The sequence below is a fragment of the Phodopus roborovskii genome, unplaced genomic scaffold (genome assembly GCF_943737965.1).
Source record: "Phodopus roborovskii unplaced genomic scaffold, PHOROB, whole genome shotgun sequence".
Classification (NCBI taxonomy): Eukaryota; Metazoa; Chordata; class Mammalia; order Rodentia; family Cricetidae; genus Phodopus; species Phodopus roborovskii.
Genome location: NW_026126410.1, coordinates 39,178,203 through 39,199,029, shown reverse-complemented (window position 1 = coordinate 39,199,029; position 20,827 = coordinate 39,178,203). Strand labels below are relative to the sequence as shown.

The following is a 20,827-nucleotide window of genomic DNA, read 5'->3' as shown; positions in this document are numbered from 1 at the left end:
CTTATTAGGAATCATAAAACTGCTATAATATGGGCAAAAAGCTTAAACCAGCGAGTGGCCCATGTGGAGTCACAGGCTTGGGATGGCAAGGTCTTCCTTCCAGCCCTGTCTGTGCCCTGAGCCCTGGTTCCACATCTGTATTTGCAGAGAAATGGACAAGCCCCAACCCTTCCATTCTGCTTCTTCTCATGCCACCCAAACAGAGTGTTGTCTGCAATGTCTCACCTTGAGAAACAAGGTTCTTCTAGGCTATTTAGGGCATCAGTACTGTGGCTATCCTAGTCCTTTTTTCTGAGAACTCCAACTTAAACTCATCTCAGGACTCTGTGGATCCCACCTTAAGTACATTCCCAATGTGCGGACTTCTGATGACCACCCAACCTCCTAAATTCATGCTTGGACCACTTGCTTACAGTCTAGGTAAGCAGTGCCCTCTATAAAGTATCTCTACCCCTCGTCTACTCCAATTTAGTTCTCAAAGCCCCAGTGAGCCTTTAAAATGTAATATCCATATTTGTAAAGATGCTGAATGCTTCTCTGTCTGATTTGTCACATATCCTGTCTTAAAAGGACCATCCCACAACTGCACCTTGCACAAATCTCCATATTTCCTGCCCCATTTCTCCAGGCTGGTATTTCCAGATTCACAGGCCTCATTGTTGCAGTTCTCAGGCCTTTGAATTTTGCATTCCTTTTAGCCCCCATCCTTCAGTCTCTGCTGGATTGTATTAATCTCTTATTCAGGCTTCTGTACAAACATGCCTTTCCTTGGCTACCTTGTGACTAACTACGTACTATATATACAGACTCGACAGGCTGTCTGGTAAGTTTTAAGCGTGACAAAGCACAGAATAAATCCATAATTGCATCGGATTTTTTATACATTCAGAATACTTTGGTGTGTCACATCTGACTCTGCAACGGATAACATGTTCTCAATTTCTACAGAGCTTTTAGTGATGCTTCTTCAGCCTCAAATGGAAATGGCATGGTGCCCCTTGTGGACCTGATATTTCAGAATTCTAATTGGATTTGATTTGCAATGAAACCTAGGGTCCCTGACTATTCTATATGGTGTCATCACCTGAGCTCATTGGTTATAGGACTTGCTTAACTGCATTCAACTGGCAAGGACCAAGTGGTAAGACCAACATGAACCAAGAATAAATGAATATCAAATACAACATTTTATCTAATACTTTTTGTTAGTTTCTAAAGATTCAATTGGCAGATTTTGCAGACATGGTACTGTTCCTTGGGGATTAATACCTTTCATTTTCATGCACAGAAGAATAGTCGCTTCAGTTTTCCCTTTTCCATTAGGATTTTTTTTTTAATCTAAATATTGGGACCCTTAGACAAACAAGCAACTATGTTGTGGTTTTCAAAAAAGCTCTGTGGGTGAAGGAATGGGGCAGAATACTAAGCATTTAATCAGCTGAGCAACTGAAAAGGAAAAAAGTGTGTTAGAGCCACACTGAAAACAAGAGCTGTTTAATATTCGACATTATTAAAGTGACACCAGTTCCCAAGAATGGGCTAACAGAACTTAACATTGACTCATGTAATCTGTTCTTTCATTTGACAAGCATGAAGGCATTTTCAAAACATCTTATAGAACAAATACTGTTGTTTTAGAAATTCAAAGCTTATATTTCTCATTCCCTCTTTTCTTGAATACATGCAGACCTCATCAATGCATTCCAAGATTTATCGCCTTTCCAATATCATGCAACATGCAACCAAACTGGAAATTGACCTGCTACCAAGAGACAGAATCAAAACCGTTTCAGCTATCAGGAAAAATAACATAAAATAGTATTTTACAAAATAAAAAAAGTGAAAAAAACTTAGAAAACAAAATTATATGCTGTTCCACTGAATATGACTTTCCATTTTTTTGCCACCTTTAGATGTATCAATAACAAAAGTCATTGTGCTAAAGTAAGGTTGCATCCGGGAGAAATCTAGTTACAGCTCCATGTATCTCCCAGATGACAGTGGAAACTGGACAGAGTTTAAAGGTCCAAATGGCAGTTTACCGAGCCAGAGACACAAGAACAACTTTCTCTCCTGCCTGCACCCTTTATTACTTATGAAGTTTCCATTATTACTATTATTGCCGGTTGTGGTAGTGCACACCGGTAAGATTTGTTGAAGGAGGTGGAGGCAGGAAGATTATGAGTTCAAGGCCAGCCCATTAGTACTATTATTATTGCAAATCCACCCTAAATTCTGGCTTTATTGCCACACACCATCACGAAATGATTTAAGCTGTGAGAATCTCCAGGAGAAGCAACGTGCTGGAGTTAATAGGGGAAGACAGGGAGCATGTACCAGCAGACAGATGTACTTGAAGGAGATGAGAGAACTAACTACACAGCATGTGCTCATATATAGACAGATGAGATTCCTTGCAATCCTTTCCTAGAGACTGTGAATGTGGCAGTTGGCTGACACACAGCCCTCTTGCTCTGATCCTGGGGAAGATATGGACTTTATGAAGCTTGGCCCCCTTTCCTACCCTTTGGGGCGTTTGTTGGAAGTATGATAAAGACATCAGTTTACACTACCTCACAAGGTCCACACTCATCAGGACAATGCCAAGTTGAAAGCTACCTCTTCAGAGTACTTCCCTCCATAGCTGTGTCTTCCTTGCTGAGTACTCGATGACTCTCTACACTACAGTACTTACCCTTGTGGGAAACTTGGCCTGAGGGGCCTGTGGGGGCTGCTTATCTTTCAACTGTCTCATGCAGTTGGCTCTAGAACAGGGCTTCTTAGGGTTGTTTTCTTTTCTTTTTTCCTAGTGACGATCCTACTTTATCTGAAAAAAAATTTTCCATGACTTGGGGTAAAGAGAGGGAAATGCAACATTTACTGATAATGAATCAAAGACTTTAAAAAAAATAATTATTTGATATACATATAATTTATATGTAGTTTTTGCTTATGTATTATGGAGGAATTTGCATACAAATGAAGTGGATGAGCTTTTTTCTGTAAGTAATTAAACCTTGGCTGAATATTTGACATGGCAGGATGTAGATAGATGGTGAGTATCTTCAACATTTTTCAGTTGATTGACACTTTGATTTTACAATAATCAATGCTGAGAATAGCATTTCACAGAAATACTCAGTTTAAATGACAGAAATATGTTTAGGGTAATTTTAAGTAGTTAGAAATACTGTCCTTATTTCAAGCCAAAAGCCATTTAATTTTAATGGAAGTAATCAAGTCAGCAACTAAAAACACAATTTATTTATTTATTTATTTTTAAATAAAACATTCTAACAAAATACAATCCAAAGATTCAGTCACATGATGGCAGAGTGGTAGGAAAATGGTAAAAGTCTTTACGCCATCAGTAAACCATTGTGTTTCTATAATAGTATCAAACTTTACAGGCAGTAAAAGCACAGGAGTTTGGGACATAGGACAATTCCTTCTAATGGGTGTGTTCTGGGAAGCATCCATTGTTGTGGAGTGGTCTGGGGTCTTGCTCAGTGCAAGGTGTTTGTAGTGTTTAGGCTTTGGTGAAGTCACATTGTACAACATGACCAAGCACTGGCAGAAGCTTCCTGGGTTCATTACACATTTGGTTTTGAATTCATGGTCGATCAACACCTTCCACCACTGCTAATATTTCACCCCCCCAGTTAGCTATGTGACCCACTACACATTTGCAATGCAGTTTAGCACCTGTGCTCTGGGAAGTCTGCCCATTTTCCTTCCACACTACTCTTCTCAGAGTGCCTATCCCTCTCACATTAAGTGGTCAGGATGCAAGGTGTTGATCTGTCCTTTTCACAGAGACACCCCAAAGGTTTTGTAGATATAGAACAAGGTTTTGTAGATATAGAACATACATTGCTCATCTTGGTAATTGAAATTCAACACATCGTTGTTGACTGCCTCAACTTCTGTTGACATAGAGAAGGCATTATTGCACAGTAACATGTAATAAGCACATGTGCAGTGCCTCCAAATGATAAGTGACCAAAAGGTACTTTTCCACACAAGGGCCCCATTAGACATCATGTGTGTGTCTAGAAAGCAGCCAACCTATCCTAAGTTGTTTGGTGGTTTCAGTCTTTTATGGACTTACATGTTTTGTGTGGTATTTGAATACATTTACTATGAAAGCCATTTTCAGTTTACATGCTTTAAGAGAGCAACTGCTATTACAAGCGGGAGAGTCAGAGCATGGATGGTATAAAACAGAATCGTTGCTCCAGGTCAAGATAATGAACACAGAAGTATTGGTACTCTATTTTGGCAGAAAATACTGATGAGCAAGCCCCTAATCCCAGCCCGGAGAACTATCCTAAAGCTAGAGCAGAAAGAGGAGCATCATGAAAATGTACTTAGTGTCTGACCACAGGAGTACATGTAGGGGGTGAGTGCTATGATTTAAAGGTGTGTTCAACCCAGGAGAAGCATTTCATAGTTTAGCCACTAGAAGATGCCTATAGATGGATAATCAGCAAATCTAAATGGCATAAGCACAGACATCAGGTGACAGGTAGGCTATCACGAAATGAATGCCAAATGTTTAAGATACTAAACTCCAGTTTTAGATGTGTGATGTGTCTGACCATGGTCTGGGTTTTCTTCAGAGCATGAAGTGTCTGAACTTGCTGCTGGGTATGAGGGGATTTCACAGGGGTTCTGGTACCCTTTCCTGAGTTTACATGACAAACCCCAATAGGACCGACAACGATGATAGAGACCACCTGTTCTATCACCATACGATCACACAATAGGACACATTCCTAGTTGTCTAGGGTGCTACTCCCCAGTTGTTAACACTGGGACAGCATGGCAAACCTTAAAGTGACAATCTGAGTAATTAGTGATCACAGCCAGGGCCAGTCTTATTAAAAATTACCAAAGGAACTTTTCCCATTAGGTGTAATTACTGTCAGAAAGCTTGCCTTCTGCCTGTTTAGAGAATCTGGGAGGTAGATCTGATGGGCCTCTTCACTTTAGCAAAAGAATAATGGGATACTTGGATGGTACCTATGCTAACAAGGCTGGGCACCTCAGGTTACTGGCAGGAGAGAATTCTGGCTTTCTTGAGAAGATGAAACGCCCAAGTCTTCTCCATCTGAGGGCTGTGTGCCATTGCTTGGACAGTGTGCCATTGTACATGGGATGGAAAAGTGTGTAGTCAGCCATTGTTTTCAAGGCACTCAGACATCTTCATTTGCTGTGTGTTAATTGAAAGAAACCATTTGTTTTGAGGCTAAAATGGTTTACTTCTGAAACCTGCAAGGGAATGGGTACTGATTTCTCAAAAACCTCAAGGCCAAGTTTCATTTTTTTTTCCAGCTTTCAACCCAACACATTATTCTGTTTTTCTAAAGAGTAAAAGACTTAAATGGAAATCAAAGTCTGTAGCTGAAGACTGGCCCCTTTTTGCCTGAACTGGGGTTTGAGATGAACTGAGACTGTTTCCTTTCTTATTCCTGAGAAACTGGCTCAAAGGTGATGCCTAATGGAAGCCTTCAGAAGTTTTATTTTCCTTTATAGGCCTAATGAAAGAGTCAGAATTTGACCCAATAAAATATAGATCACAATGGATTGCCACATGTTAAAGGAACCTCCATGCTTTATCCCTTTGAAATGATTGAGAGTACTGTGATAATCCATTGGAATATGCACACCCACAAATATACACGTGTAATTCATTTCTTCTGACAATAAAGATCTAATTACCAATTTTTGAATGAAGTGATTGTCATGGCCAATAGTACACTGTGGAACAAAAATATGGATTAAGCAAAAAAAAAAAAATGGTGTATAACCATGAAACAAAAAAAGTACAATTTTATTCAAAGTACAACTTTTGTTGAGATGGTTTTATTTCCCTGAGTGAATGTTTTTACAATAAGTCAGGTTGGTCATCCTATTTTTGTTTGCTATACATGTATGTTTTCTGGAATGCTGTGCAGGTAAATATATAGTGAGTTTCGGAGGTGGGAGGTATTGCTCACTATTTGTGAAGAGGATGCATAGAAAATCGTGAAGGAGACTTGGAAGGGGCCTTTGGAGAAATACAGACTCTGAGCCAGATATTGAACAGGACAAGCCTTCCTACTCTCAGATATACTACCTCAGCTAGTTAATCTACAACTCAAGGGATGAATCCCCTATGGCTAATCTCTGCGAATATCTAGTCTAGCAACACAGCCAGCATGTCTGCTTCCTTCTAAGTGTATCTGAATTTTCTCTCTTCCCTTACAAAGGTTAAAATCAACTATTTGCCCCCTCATTTTTGGTCCCTTAAGAGTTCATCCCCAAATCAAAGGTGGTCATCATCATAATAAGGTATATAAAATACTGCTACCTTCCAATGCAGAAAGAAAAGGGCAATACTGATTTTTTAATTGAAGATTCTTAAACTTTAATGTAAAATGGATCAGTATTGGATGCTCTTGCAGATACTAGCCTGTAGGTCTGGAAGTAGATATGGGATTCTGCAATTCTAACACAAAATTTCAGGCTGCAATACAGTAAGTACACTTGTCTGAAGACATCAGGCTTGAATGTCTTTCCATGCTAATGAGATATACATGACTGAATTTCCTGATCGGAATCTACCTGGTGGGAGATGGACACATGCTCCACACAGATTGTGAAGAATGACAATGCAGGAGGTGTCTATGTCCAGATGGAGGAATTTTCGAGTGGAGAGATGCTCCTGCTTAGATGCAATCAGAGGAGCCCGGGTGTAGCAATTACACTGAGACTGATGGAGATCAAGGGCATGACAGGAGGGTAAGGAGTGAAGCAAAGAATTATAGAAATAACAAGGCTTTGTAAAGTATAAGTAATTCTTGGATAAAGAGTTCAGAGCTCCTGCATCAAGCTGAGAAAGGTTCAATGGGAGAAAATAGAGACATTTAAAGGATTTGTCTAGGGGAAATGGGGATGGCACATAGAAAACCTCTGAAAGCCAAGAAAACAAAAATTTCAGTAGGTAAAATATGCCTTAAACTCACACTTTAAATGGTGAGTTTACATTTTGTTGGTCATGATATTACTTGCCTGAAACACCTGGGTTCTCAAATTTAGACATTTAATCAACTAAGAAATACTCTAAGTCTATAAAAATCAAATGATCCTCATACTTTGTTATGCTATAACATTGCAATATAATACCAGGCACTTTTTAACATGGTCCAATTAGAGAGACATCTTAATGCCAGTGTTTGATTTCTGGTTTCTGCAATAAACTGGGTGTGGTGCTTGAGAGGTGTTTCTGATACACCCAGTGACCCCCAACTTCCACATGCACAGCTCATACTTTTGGGTCTGGTTGATATTCAAATTGTGGTAGCAGAGGCATGGAGTAGGGTCTGGGATTCTAAATTTTCACCAGCACCCAGGCTCAGGTCCACACTTAGGAGAGCAAGCCTCTACCTCCAATAAGTTGGATGCCAATAAGTTTTTCTCACTCTAGAGCTCATTTGTTTGGGTAAAATTTGCTTTAGTGCATTAATTTATAATTCGATTCTGTAATGGGGCAATGTACATATATCAGGACCATTTACACACACACACACACACACACACACACGCACACACACACACACATGAGGGGGGCTGAAGGATACATGGAAAAGTATAGAACTCTCTCCATTTTCAAATCTCATTTTATAGAACCTATATATTAATCTTCATTTTTTTTAGAGCTGATAAATGGCTCTAATTTGGCCTGCATATTGCACCTCAAAGCCTATGCCTTATTAATAATAAAAGCCCTATCTATATGAACAAAATGTTGGGCCAGGTAGTCCAGCTTCACTTTGGCCTTCTTGGAGAAGCTGTCATAATCACAGCTCCTCTCTATTGCGGTTTAATAAGGATCAGATGTTTATTCAGGGAGAAATAACTTACAACCTAGACACCAGCAAGTTCCACCGGATGCTCTCCTATAGGAGTCCCACCAGCAAGCGTTCCCCCGGTTCTTCCTCAGACCTCCTTCCACAGGTCACTTCCGCCCATGGCTCCACCCCCCCAATGGGCGTGATCAGTGCCACAGAAGGAGATGAAGTAACTATCTCACTACACCTCTCAACCTTACTCCTTGAGGACACAGCTTTGCAGATTCCCACAGAATCCATCATAGCTTTGGGAGTCTCATGGCCCAGAGGCCACTTTCTAAGCAGCTGGAAGATGACATAATCTCTGAACAAGTGGAGTCTCACTGGCACTGTCATGGCTGCTCACTGAAGATGCTAAGCCCAGCTAGGATGGTGGCAACAAAATATTATAGACTGCACACCATTTACAACATAAATCTCTTTTTCTCACAGTTCTAGAGGCTGGAACCCAAGGTCAAGGTGCTAGTCCATTTTCCTTCTTCTGAAGTTGCTCTCCTCAATTTGCACATGGCTGGGTTCCCACTGTGTGCACACAGTCTTTGTCACCAGCTCTATGGGATCAGGGTCTTAGCACGGAGCTCTTAATTTACCTTAGCCACCCTCTTGGAGTCAATACTTCATCACAGGAATTTGGAGGATGCTACCGAGTCCACAACACCTCTCCAGAGCAAGGTGGAACCTAAGGTGTTGGAGAGTTCTGCACATAGGCAAAGAGTGGGACCTAAGTTGAGCCTAATCTTTGCCATAATAGCCCTGGTGAGCAGAGCCAAGAGAAGGAGTTCGTAGCAAGGTGTCAGAGAAGGGTCAGAGGGGCCTAGATCTCTCAGCACAGACTTCAGTGAGGCCCGGAGCAGGCTCATTCCACCCACAGCGCCATTCTTGAGTTCCTGCCCAGGCCCCAAATGCTTCTATTGTACCCATGCCTGTGAACTGATTTTCAATGAGGCCCTCCTGGCTGAGGCCGCTGAGCCCATTTCCTGCCTCTTTCATACCTCTCTGGAAACTTACAACAAGCTCCTATTGACTGAGCTTGCCACAGCGCATTTTCATTCCTGCAACTTGTAAGCGTTCGCTGTGCAGAATGAGCTAATGCGGCCTATTACACACAGGCGCTTCAGCCTGGAGCATGGGCCAGAATGGCAGATGCACTACATAGGCTCAGGGGCAGAAGGGATTTGTCTACACTGTTCAGTTCACCTCCAGTTTTTAGTAAACCAATGATGTCAGTAATAAAACTGCATCTGCATTACTGTTGAGGAATGAAAATGCATTCTTTGTGATGATTTGCTGTCTTGTCCTTAGAAGTTAGGGTTAGCTTTAATGCTATAGAGGGAAGCCCTGTGTGTGTGTGTGTGTGTGTGTGTGTGTGTGTGTGTGAGTGTTGTGTATATATATATATATACATATATATATATATGAATATTTAAGTGACTGTAGATATTTGTGTAAATATATCCATAAAGGCATTTATCCACTACTTTAAAGACACAGCGTTTATACTACTAAAGCTCCACTTACAATATTAATGTTGCCACTTTCTGTTATTTTCAATCTGATTTATGGCAAATTTAAATCTGTTAATGTTTCAGTCACCCTCAGGACAGAGGACAATGAACACATTACGAGGCCCCGGCACCGGCACACCATCTTATCTAAAAACACACAGGCATTGTAAGACTTCATCCTTCAATGTCAGAAGTACCTTGCTATTGTCAACTTCATTTACCGTAGAGAGTAATTTTTTAATATAGGCTGACATGGCTTGAAACTCAGCAGCATCTTTGTAAAGAGACAGGGAAGAGAATCATTTTGGCTCTTGAGGAGAATGGGATGCTTTTCTATCGGATTCCTTGGTGTTGGCTAAATGCTTGGTGATTTGGGGCCTCGTTCCTGGGGTGAGGGGAAATCAACTGAAGTAGAAATCACAAGATGTTTTTTTTGGCTCTGAAGCAAACAGGCAGTATGAAAAGGACTGAAGTTATTAAGACAGAATTATGTGGTGGTTGGCATAAGGAGTTACTAAGGGTAATTTTAAATATAAATGTAAAAGCTAAGTTTTCATTTACATTCAATTTAAAGTTTATATGATTTTAAGCATGACTATTTCCTAGTCATTATATTCACCTCATTTACCTGATGCAAATGTTTTACAGTGTCCAAAACAGTGCCTGACAGATTTCCCAATAAATATTTGCTGAGTAAAAGAATAAAATACTTAAAATTCATCACCATAAATATGCTAATTCTCAAGCTGTATGAATAAATGTTTTTATTCTGTAGAATAATATGGCATCTTATTTTAAAAGCTACTTTACATCCATTCTTCAACATGGTATTATAGTTATTATAATTAGGCAATATATTATTATGATATATTTGTAGACTTTAGTAGCCCATTTGAGGACTAGTGCAAAGCTGTGGTAACCTCCATAGGAATGACTTTTATCATTTCCTACAAGGTATTGGAAGGCAAAGTTTGGAAAATAGCTATAGCCAAGCATGACTCATTCATCCTCTCTCTCCCTGGCTTCCTTATCCTGCTCCTGTGTAGGTTTTTATCTGAAAAAAAAAAGTGCCTGAATAGCATTTTCCTATTATCCGGTGTGTATGTGCACACATACATGTTCAGGTATGTGGGCACACATGGTGGCAAGAGGTCTACATTAGGTATCTATCTCTACTGCTCTATTCCTTCATTTTAAAAATCGTGTGTGTGTGTGTGTGTGTGTGTGTGTGTGTGTGTGTGTGTGTGTGTATTTGTGTACCTGTATGATTTTATGTGCACTGTGTGAGTGCAAGTGTCCATGTACACCAGTGAATATTGGAACTCCTAGAACTAGAGTTACAGGGGATTCGGAAGCTGCCTGATGTGAGCGCCAGAAACTAAACTTGTATCACCAGGAAGAGCAATAAGCATTCTTAACCACTGAGCCATGTCTCTAGTTGTGTGTCAATTTTATTCTTGAGATTGAGTCTTTTCCTGAACCCAGAGTTCACAAATTCAGCTAGGCTGATTGGTCAGCAAGCCCCATTGCATTCCCAGTGCCAGGAAATGCCATCACATTCACCTTTATACAGAGGTTTTGGGGATAAGAGCTCAGGTTCTCATGGTTGTACAGTGAGAACTTTACTGGCTGCGACATATCCTCTAGCCCTCTGAATGACATTTTTGTTGTTACAACATATTCAGAGATTTTTTTACCATTCTATTTCATATATATATATATATATATATATATATATATATATATATATATCTTCAACTAATTTTTATATCACTCCCTTGTTCAAGAAGTGATTGCTCCTTCATTGTGGCTTTTAAGTCAGTGATTTCCAAACATCTATCTTTAACCAACTTTGGGTTTTTTCCCCTCATAAGTCTACTTTTATTTTATTGAAACACTTGTCCTACATTTAAAGTTATTTCATGTCTCTCTCCCCCAAGGAGTTAAGTGATTGTGATGCTTCTGTGCAAGGTAAAGGAGTGGTCATTCTCTGTTGGTACCCATAAAGCTTTCAAAAAGAAACTGATGTATGGAGTCAAAAAACACCGTGACCTGCTGAGCTAACTTTGAAAGTAAGGAGCCCCACCCCTAACACAGCACCCTTCAGCACTGCATCGGGCAGATTGAGACCTGTACTTTAGGGCTTCTTGCAAGTGACCTAGTTATCACAGTGTAAACTTCATCAGTGTGGTGTCCTGGCTTTAAGACACGGAAGTTAGTGGCTCAGGTGACAAGCTCCAACATGAAAGTTTAAACAAGAGACAAAAAAAAAAAAAAAAACCAAGAACAAAGTAATATGGAAATGCTTTAGAAAATTGAAAAGTAACAGACAAAGATACATGGATGTTCTTTCCTCTGGCCCATCAATATGGTCATTTATGTAATTGTGCCCCACAGCTATACCCAATGTCATTTCTCGCTGTTTCCTCCTCCTCCTCTTTTTTTTTTCTTCCTAAAACATTTACTATCTGATAACACACTTAGTGCAGCAATCCCATTCGAGTGGTTGGGGATGATCTTCAGTAGATGGAAGATTTTCAGTTACTGGACTCATCAAATTATAATGTGCCATGCTCAGTGGAACTTCATGCTAAAATGCATTTCTTCTGACTTTGAAATGCTAATCTTCTTTCTGCCAGTGTCAGAATCTCTAAATTAATGACCTCAATTTTCTGCAAACTTTTCAGGAGGTAATGAAAAGTGTCACTGGTTAACAACTGACAGTCAGCTACCAGCTGTCTGGCAACAACAAATATTTTGAGTGCTCCATTTTTTAGTGCAATTAATTGCTCAATACAAGATGGCAAACAAAAGTGACATATGACATCAAGTCATACATCCATATTGGTTGTACACGGTAAACAAAAGGTATTTTACATCATTGCTTATGATGGAATAACAAGGCAGATGATAGGAATTAATATTTTGGAGCTTTCCTTCAATGTTTCTACCTAAAGCCAGTTCTACCTTTTCTTGTTCTGTTCCAGAAGCACACTATCTTTCTCTTGATTCAAAACAGTTGAGAAGTTCTCCACATTACTTATATTTTTATGAAAACTTATCACATACACAGTTGGAAGAAGATGATAAATAAAACGATCACATCCAATAGTAGCTAAATCTCAAATGAATACAAGTCAGAATTCTGAAGCTTCAAGTCTCTTTAGTCCTGTCCTCAGACTACTCAGAGGATAAAAAAATACATTTCTTCTAAGTACAATAAAAAGTCAGTCCTGATATTATATCAGATCAGGTTTATATTGAAGCAGGATCTACAGAAGTTGTGGCTGCAGAGTTAAGGATGATGAAAGATAGGCAGTCATGGCCAAGAACATTTTTAACATGAGTGTTTACTGGTAATTAAAGAGGGAGTCATGCTATACAGATGTTGGAATTATCACCTTAAATAATGGATATAAAATGTTTAACACCAGACATGAGCCATATTATTATTTAATTTTAATTGTCATGGCTGTCACTTATGAACAACATTGTCATTTAACCAACAGATAAAATCACACAAATGTAAGTCATCCAAGGTAAATTTGAAACCATTTCTATAAATAATGGTGAGGTATGGGGCAGATGAGAAAGCCAGACAGGACAGTGAGTGGCCAGAGGCAGCCTGACGAGAGAAAGAGGGCATGACTATTTTGGGTAAAGGAGGGTGAAGTAACTATTTATTGGAGAGAGTACCATCATATTCTCCTGTAATCTCAAAGAGTACCATCATATTCTCCTGTAATCTCAAAGAGTACCATCATATTCTCCTGTAATCTCAAAGATAGGAACCAAGTCCAAAGACTAAACCTACAAGAGACATGGACTTTGTTTCAACAAACAAATGCATGCATGCATGCATACATACATACATACATACATACATGCATGCATGCATACATATATACATGTGGAGACCTGGGGATGCAGTTCCACTGGTAGAGTGCTGGTCTACTCATCTGAAGCCCTAGGGATGACTCTCTGCATTTCTTAAAACATGGCATGCTGGTGGCCACCTGTAATCTCAGTACAGGAGCAGTGAAGGCAGAATAATGAGAAGTTCAAGCTCATCCTACGTAATAGCAGGCTTGAGGCTATATGAGACCTCCAAAACTAAAACTACAAAATAACAACAAATGACACTATCATCAATATCATAGGGTCTGGCTTATTCTACAACAATTCTGTAAAATGGTTCAATTTGAGCAGCCAGCTGCAAGGACCAGGTTGGAAAGAGAAGAGATAGGGTGGTTGCTACTCATTAAAGTGAATAATGGTTTTCAGACTTGGAAGGTCCAGTTAGGTGAGTAATAACTGGGCATTGGATCTGATTAGAATCAAAGCCCAAGAGAAATAGACTATAGGCATGTTATACATACTTTGTCAATAACTCAGCAATGTGACTTAAGCTAGATAATAATCTAAATTTCACAGTAATACAGTTTAAGCATTAAGATTTGAAAAAGATTCTAACCTCCACCTTCCTAGAAGCATTTTAAAACTACTTTCTCTCTAAAGGTTCATTTAATATATATGTGTGTGATACACATTGATGGATAATGAGAAAAACATTTGAAGATGTTCCTTTTTGAAGTTTTCCCATTGATAAAATATGGATAAGCAATATTATTTAGTGAAAAATTATGATTTTTTGAATACAGTAAGCTTCATAATATATAAAAATTTCAAATAAAATACAGTAGTCATAAGTATATATTTCCCTAAAATTACCTATTTTTATAATATTAATCAGTTTTTAAACTTAAAACAAGTCCAAGGAATAGGGATACACTGCAGCCAACTGAAAATGCAATTGCTGATTTGGGCCCAATGTCATTTAAAACATGCTACTGTGTGCATTTCTCTGTTGTTACTTACAACAAAACAAACCCAAAAACCAAAAAGGAGAGACTTACTACCAATTGCATTTGTAAATGTGATATTTTTGGCACTGAAAAGATAGTTGGGCTGATAAGAAGACTTGCTGTACAAGCTGAGGACCTGTGTTCAAATTTCCAAAACCTACATGAAATAAATCCATGTGTGGACTTGCAAATGTCTACACATCCAGCTATGGGCACTGGAGGACTGCTGGCACTTGCTGGCCATCAGCCTAGATCCAGCTTCAGTTCAAGACCCTGTCTCGGGAGAGTAAGGTGGAAATGACACAGTGATACACCAAGTGTCCTCCTCTCCTCACTGTGTGCACACTGGCACACATCCCCACATACATGCACCAATGTTTTATGTACACGCATGCATGCACAACACTCATGTGCGCTCACGTGCGCTCACGTGCGCGCGTGCGCGCGCGCGGACACACACACACACACACACACACACACACAGATGTCTTTGAGTATATTTGAAAATTGTCTTTGAAATAGTGTGCATAAATTTCAACAGCCTAAAAAAAGGTATTAATGAAACTTACCAAAAGTTGCAACAACTGTTCTGATTTGTACATCATGTCACAAAAGTTATAAACATGACTTCTGCTCTTTTATGCATGAGAACACGTATAGTACCTGCCAGTAGACACTGATACATCTGTTTTTACTTATGTTTCTAGTTGTTTCACTATCTAACTTTTAAAATAATGATTCTATTGTGACTGACACATATATTTAACTTGTCCATAAGTATATCTAAGCATGTATATTTAATATATATATATATATATATATATATAAACAATTCAATATTTGGTATAATATATAAAGTATATATCAGCCATTTTCCATAGTCAGTAGGTTCACATATTATGGAAAATACTATATAATCATATTTCTTAAAAAAATACCTTCAGCAAATGTGGCTGTGATGTGAATTTTATATGTGTAAAAACCCTGTTTCCCCCAGGGTTCTTGACTTTACAAACGAAACTGCAAGTCCCCATCTCTTTGGATAAAAGATTTCTGGACATTTGGTAGTCTAAAAGAGTTAAAAGCAGAAACACCAACATCTTCCCTGAATCTGTGTGACCGAGCCCACTACTATCCACAAGGAAATCCCAGGCCCTTGGGAACAAACCTTCCTCACCTCAAGGCTGAGAGTAACTTAAAAGTAATAGCTTGTCTTTGGGGCTCCAATACAGAGAGAGAATAAGGCTCCCTTAACTTCAAATTGTTATGTTAAAAGTCAATATTTGCTTAGAAACGTCTTACTGAATAATACTCTAAAAGTCTTCATTGAAAAAGAAAGTGGTCTGATGAGAGGTGTCATTCTGTATATGTTTCTCATACTGGTTAATAAATAAAGCACTGTTGGCCAATAGAAAAGGAAGATAGGAGGGACTAGGAGACAAGGAGGAAATAGGGAGGAGTAAGGAGGAGTCGAGATGGAGAGTCTGGAGAGAGCTGGACACCAGCCGCCTCCCCGGTAAGAGAAGGCCATGTGAAAATACATAGATCAGCAGAAATGGGTTCATAATTAAAGGCAGAGCTAGCCGATAAGAAACAAGTAACCGGGCCAACAGTATTGTACCAAATACAGAGTCTCTGTGTATTATTTGTGGCTGGCGGCGTGGCGGCGGGACAAGACCAGCGGTGGCGGGCGGAAAAACTCTGTTAAGATCAAAGCTGCAGATACTGGAAAAACTGAGTAACTGTAACAGAAATGACATATCTCACAGTCGCTGTCCTATACCAGAGCTGCTTGAACCACTTCCACATTCTCCCTGCTGCGACACAGCTGCCCAAAACTACCATCCGCACCTCTGAAAGAGCCACAGAAGAGTCCACAGGAACGAAAAGACTCATGCTGGCATACCAAAACAAACAAACAAAATCACAAAATGATTTCATAATGTCACCAGTAGGTTTGGGGGCTCCTGTGTTAGACAGCTCCTGTACCAGTCCTTAGCTCACTGGACTATAGACAGCAAACAGGACCTTACTTCTAGTCTAATGAATACTAAGTACAGAAGTGTAAAAACAGGCAAGAGGCTCAAAAGATTTCAGTCAACTGCTTCTAATGACAATATAAATACTTCTGAGCCCTAAAAGTTAGATATCTTTGTTCTAGCACAATTAGATCTTTTATGGATCTGGAAACAAGAAAAACTTATCATCTGAAAGAAATAGAGTATGTCTTTTAAAAGTTAACCCTTTGGACTTGGAGTTACACGGTTCTTGAATCCATAGCAACAATAATAAGAGTTTTAAAGAAACCCTGCAAAAAAGGCATTACTGTAGGGTTTATTTGTCTTTTATATTAAGACAAAACAATCTTTTCTGGTCCTTGCCATGATTTCTGATTCCCTATTTTTTTTTTTGGCTATATGTCTGTGCTTAGCATACTGGAATCTTCAGAATTTACACACACACTTAAGGCCAGACTCTAGTGTTCTTGAAAATAAAAGTGAACTTGTAATACACACAGCACTAATTTGCTAATAATGTAACACATACTAAAGATTAGTGGCCAACATTCTCTTGCTGTTTCTACCATTTCTAACTGCTGTTTCTCTCTTTGGAATATAGCAGGCACTCAATAAGTACAGGCGACATGATCCATAACTTGAAAGTGTAAAAAGGCTGTGACAAATACAGGAAGAAGTTAACCTCTGGGAGTGACAGCAATGTGGAAAGGGAAGGCTAATCCACTTAATAAAATTAAGCGCCCTTAACACAGTACAAAACAGATGCTAGACTGCTTCCAGAAATAGAAATTTAATTCCTTATTGAAATACACTCCTTAATATGAACATTTAAAGCCTTTTTATTGCAGCTATAATATGATTCTCATGAGGTAGCTGATCCCTATCATGTCTGTACTCAGAAGGCTGAGGCAGGGGGACCATGAGTTTGATGCTAATTTGGAACACATAGTACATTAGGGGACAGCCATGCCTATAGAGCAACACCTGCTTCAACTGAAAGGATGTCTGAATAAAAGGGACTCAGGTGAGCAGCCCTCTTTACCAGATTGATCTGTGGGCATGTATGTGTTAGGTGTGGGCATTGCCTAGATTAACTGACTGATGCAGGAGGGCCAATTCCACTGTGGGTGGTACCATCCCCAGACAGGTGGTTCTGTCATGTAATGAAGCTACCCAAGCTCTAACCTGTGAAGGAGAGAGGCAGGGATCAGTTTCTCTCCATGGTTTCTGCTTCAAGCTCCTCTTTGGGTTCCTGTCTTGACTCCCCCAATGATGTGCTATGGCTGGAAAGTATAAGCAAATTAGCCCTTTCCTCTACAAGCCTTTTTGGTCAGTGTTTTATTGCAGCAGCAGAAGGAGGACTAGAATACATAATATCCAATATAACACATGTGTATATCTCAAGTTAACACAATGTTAAAGTCAAACAATGTCAATTCTGCCAATACAGCATCCTATATGGGCATCTCTTCTGCTCTCACCAATGTTTCATCTCCATAATTTTTACTTTGTTGTTAAGAATAAATATTTCCAAATAAAGAGTGATAAAAATACTTTCTGAAGAAGGTCCTAACCATGCAGGCTTTACAAATGAAGAGCAGGTTTCAGTTCAAAAACTTGTGACTGCTGTGAATGTTTGAAAACCCGGAGACCAGCGCTGAGCACTGTGGATGAGCTATACTTTCAATCTCCCACAGTCAGAACAGAGCCTTTAGTACCATTCAGCTTTACAATGCAGACTGTACCAAACACAACACTTAGCAAGAGCCCTCCATGTGGGTTTCATTTGTATTGAGGCAGCTATCTCAAAGCACACTATGAAATGATTCCATTCGCCTTTCATGTTTGAAGAAGCAATTTCTTTTTTATAAGGGAGACCATGCAAATTCTCGATACAGTACATAAGAAGCTGTGTGCTCTGTCAGGGAAGTGTCTGGAGATGAATTTCAAATTTATCATCATACTCAAGCCAAGCCCTAAAGAAATACTGGAATCTTGGCCTATCTAGAGTATTCCCAGGTGCAGGTTACATACTTACATATATGTGTATATATACGTGTGTGTGTGTGTGTGTGTGTGTGTGTGTGTGTGTGTGTGTGTATGTTTAAGCATATCCTTTGGTATCTGTGCACACATGGGACTGAATCTACATAAATCCACAGGGAGTCAACCCAGCTTCAGAGGTGGAGAGCATCATGCAAACCCCTGCTCACGCTGGAAAGGGGAAAGAGAAAAGCACCTTACCAAGTCATTTCTCCAACAATCCACAGCCAAGTTCTTACCATTCCCAAACAACTAATCTCTGCCTTCTCAAATTTGGGAATATTTGCAGTGGGTGTTGGGCGGTGGGTGGGGGGATCTTTATATTCTAATAAACAGAAAGACAGAGGTTGGCAATGGTACTGAAGGTGAAACCTTTGACCAGTTCCTGTCTCTGCTTCCACCTCACAGAAGACCCTCTCCAGGCCAAATCAGACAGCTACACCATAAGCATCCAAAGTTGTTCTTATGATAGTGCTTTATATTTTACTTCTGGGTGTTGACCCATAGGAGATATTAGGGGACAATCCTATGTGTCCATAGTTCATATCAAACAAAAAAGTTGTAAAACCCAAGAAAAGCCAGTATCTTCATTCTCAGCCAATAATAAGAAGGTGGAGGCGATGACGTCACAGACAGTGCCAAGAGGAGACTGGGTTATAAAACCTCTTTATACATCTCAGAGTAAATAAATATGGTTTTACCCACCTGGGGTCTTTCTGAATGCTGTCAATGGACGGGGACCTGGCCAAGGTGCCTTCGGGTGGGAGGGCAGGGCCAGATTTGCTGTACGGAGAGTCAACGGAGGGACAATACTGCAGCTGTCGGTAGGGGTCTGCGTAGTTGGAGGCCGGGCCAGCAGCGTAGCTGGCCCTCTGGAAGGTGGCTGCGGCGGCATTCTGTGGCCCATGCTGGCTGCCTGTGCGCTGCAAGGGGACGGAGTCGACACCGGGGGAAGATGGGGCTACGACAGGAAAGTAGGGACAAAGTAAAAAACTGAGGACCTGCTCACAGAAACGGTTAACCAGGTCTAGGCAAGGGGAACATTGTACACACATTAAAAAAAAAATAGGGGTTTGAAAGAATAAAACAAAATTAATCTGTCACAGTTGACCCGACATAGTCAACGCTATCTAGTCAAATGACAATTCACACGCTCGTTCAGAAGTAAGCCCGAAAGTATTGGGAGAAAGCATATTTGCTGGGAGTTGGCTGCTAACCAACATCAAAGGGAAGGCACATGTATCCAACATGAGAACATTTTTCAAAACTAAAACCTGGGCTGGGGCGTGGCTCTGGCAGACTTCCTGCTCAGTGTACAGAAGGCCCTGGGTTTAATCTCCAGCACAGATTAAAATAAATGTCAGAGGAAAATATTTTATAAGAAAGCATGAGCAACTAGTTCTTTGTTGTTGTGCTGGTTGAGAGCATTCAGGTTGAGTTCAGACTAACATTACATTAACTTCTCTGAGTTTGTAATAAATTTAGCAGCAAAACCATTGTTTCAGATCAGAGAAAGGGGAAGGAAGAGAGTATGCCTGGCGTTGGCTGTGGAGCGAGGGCTCAAATATGCATCATTAGTACCAGAGCATCCCATGCTGTGCCGTTCTTCTTTCTGTACAGTAAACCCCTAACGATTTCATGTGTCTCCTTCTCAGTAAGATTTTCACAAGAACAAATGCACTTGGGAGACAGTTGACACGTGGGGTAAGGAAAAAGCCATCCCAATTGCAAGGCAGAGTGAGGAGTTGACATGGCTATCCTCAAAGTCTTTGCATTCTTCCAACATGTCTAGGTTGCTTTGAGGTTTCACACAAGTTACCAGAATCAGTTTCACTGTTTCCAAACTGAATCTTTCCTGAGGTCTTTTTATATAATGTCAGGCCACTGTTTTTAATCTGTCTTTCAAAAATATTTACATCTAATGTCAAATTGACATATAAAATGGAAATAACGACTTTCCTATGAGCGGGAGTTGACTACTTATTTACTGTTCCAGCAATGATCACTATGAGGACACTTGCTTTGTGACAACTTAGATCAGTGTAGATGCTGAGTTACAGCAAACGCCTGCATATGGGAACCCATATCCATGTGCACTACCTGGAATTAGATTCCAGTTCCAAGTCACAGAGCACAATTTTGACTTCCCAGGAATTATTTCTTAGTGTGTATATATAGTCATAAGGGCCATACACCAAATGCAACACAAAGGAAATTATGGCATACCAGGGAAAACATTGCTGAGAGCATGTAAGGAATTCTTTCAAAACAGTAAGTACTGAAAGTAAACTGGGAGAGACGCCCATGATAAGCTCAGGATTTGAACCTATGAGTTCAGGATTTTACTTTTCCAACTAACTTTCAATACTGCTTCTGTCTCCTGAGTCCTGGGATTAAAGGTGTGTGCCACCACTGGCCAGCTTTTATGGCTGTGGCTAGCTTTGCATTCTGATGTCTAGTGGCTTTATTAGATCAAAAAAATATATATATCACCACACTTA

At 39.9% G+C, this 20,827-nt stretch overlaps 1 protein-coding gene across 1 annotated transcript in view; it reads right to left on the bottom strand.

The window, feature by feature from the left end:
- Ctnnd2 (catenin delta 2) overlaps nt 1-20,827 on the bottom strand; it is a 791,514-nt gene that overhangs the window by 307,326 nt on the left and 463,361 nt on the right. The window contains exon 9 of the mRNA XM_051182606.1: nt 19,032-19,287. Within this exon, the coding sequence (XP_051038563.1) occupies nt 19,032-19,287 (256 nt within the window). The remainder of the gene's footprint in view (nt 1-19,031; nt 19,288-20,827) is intronic.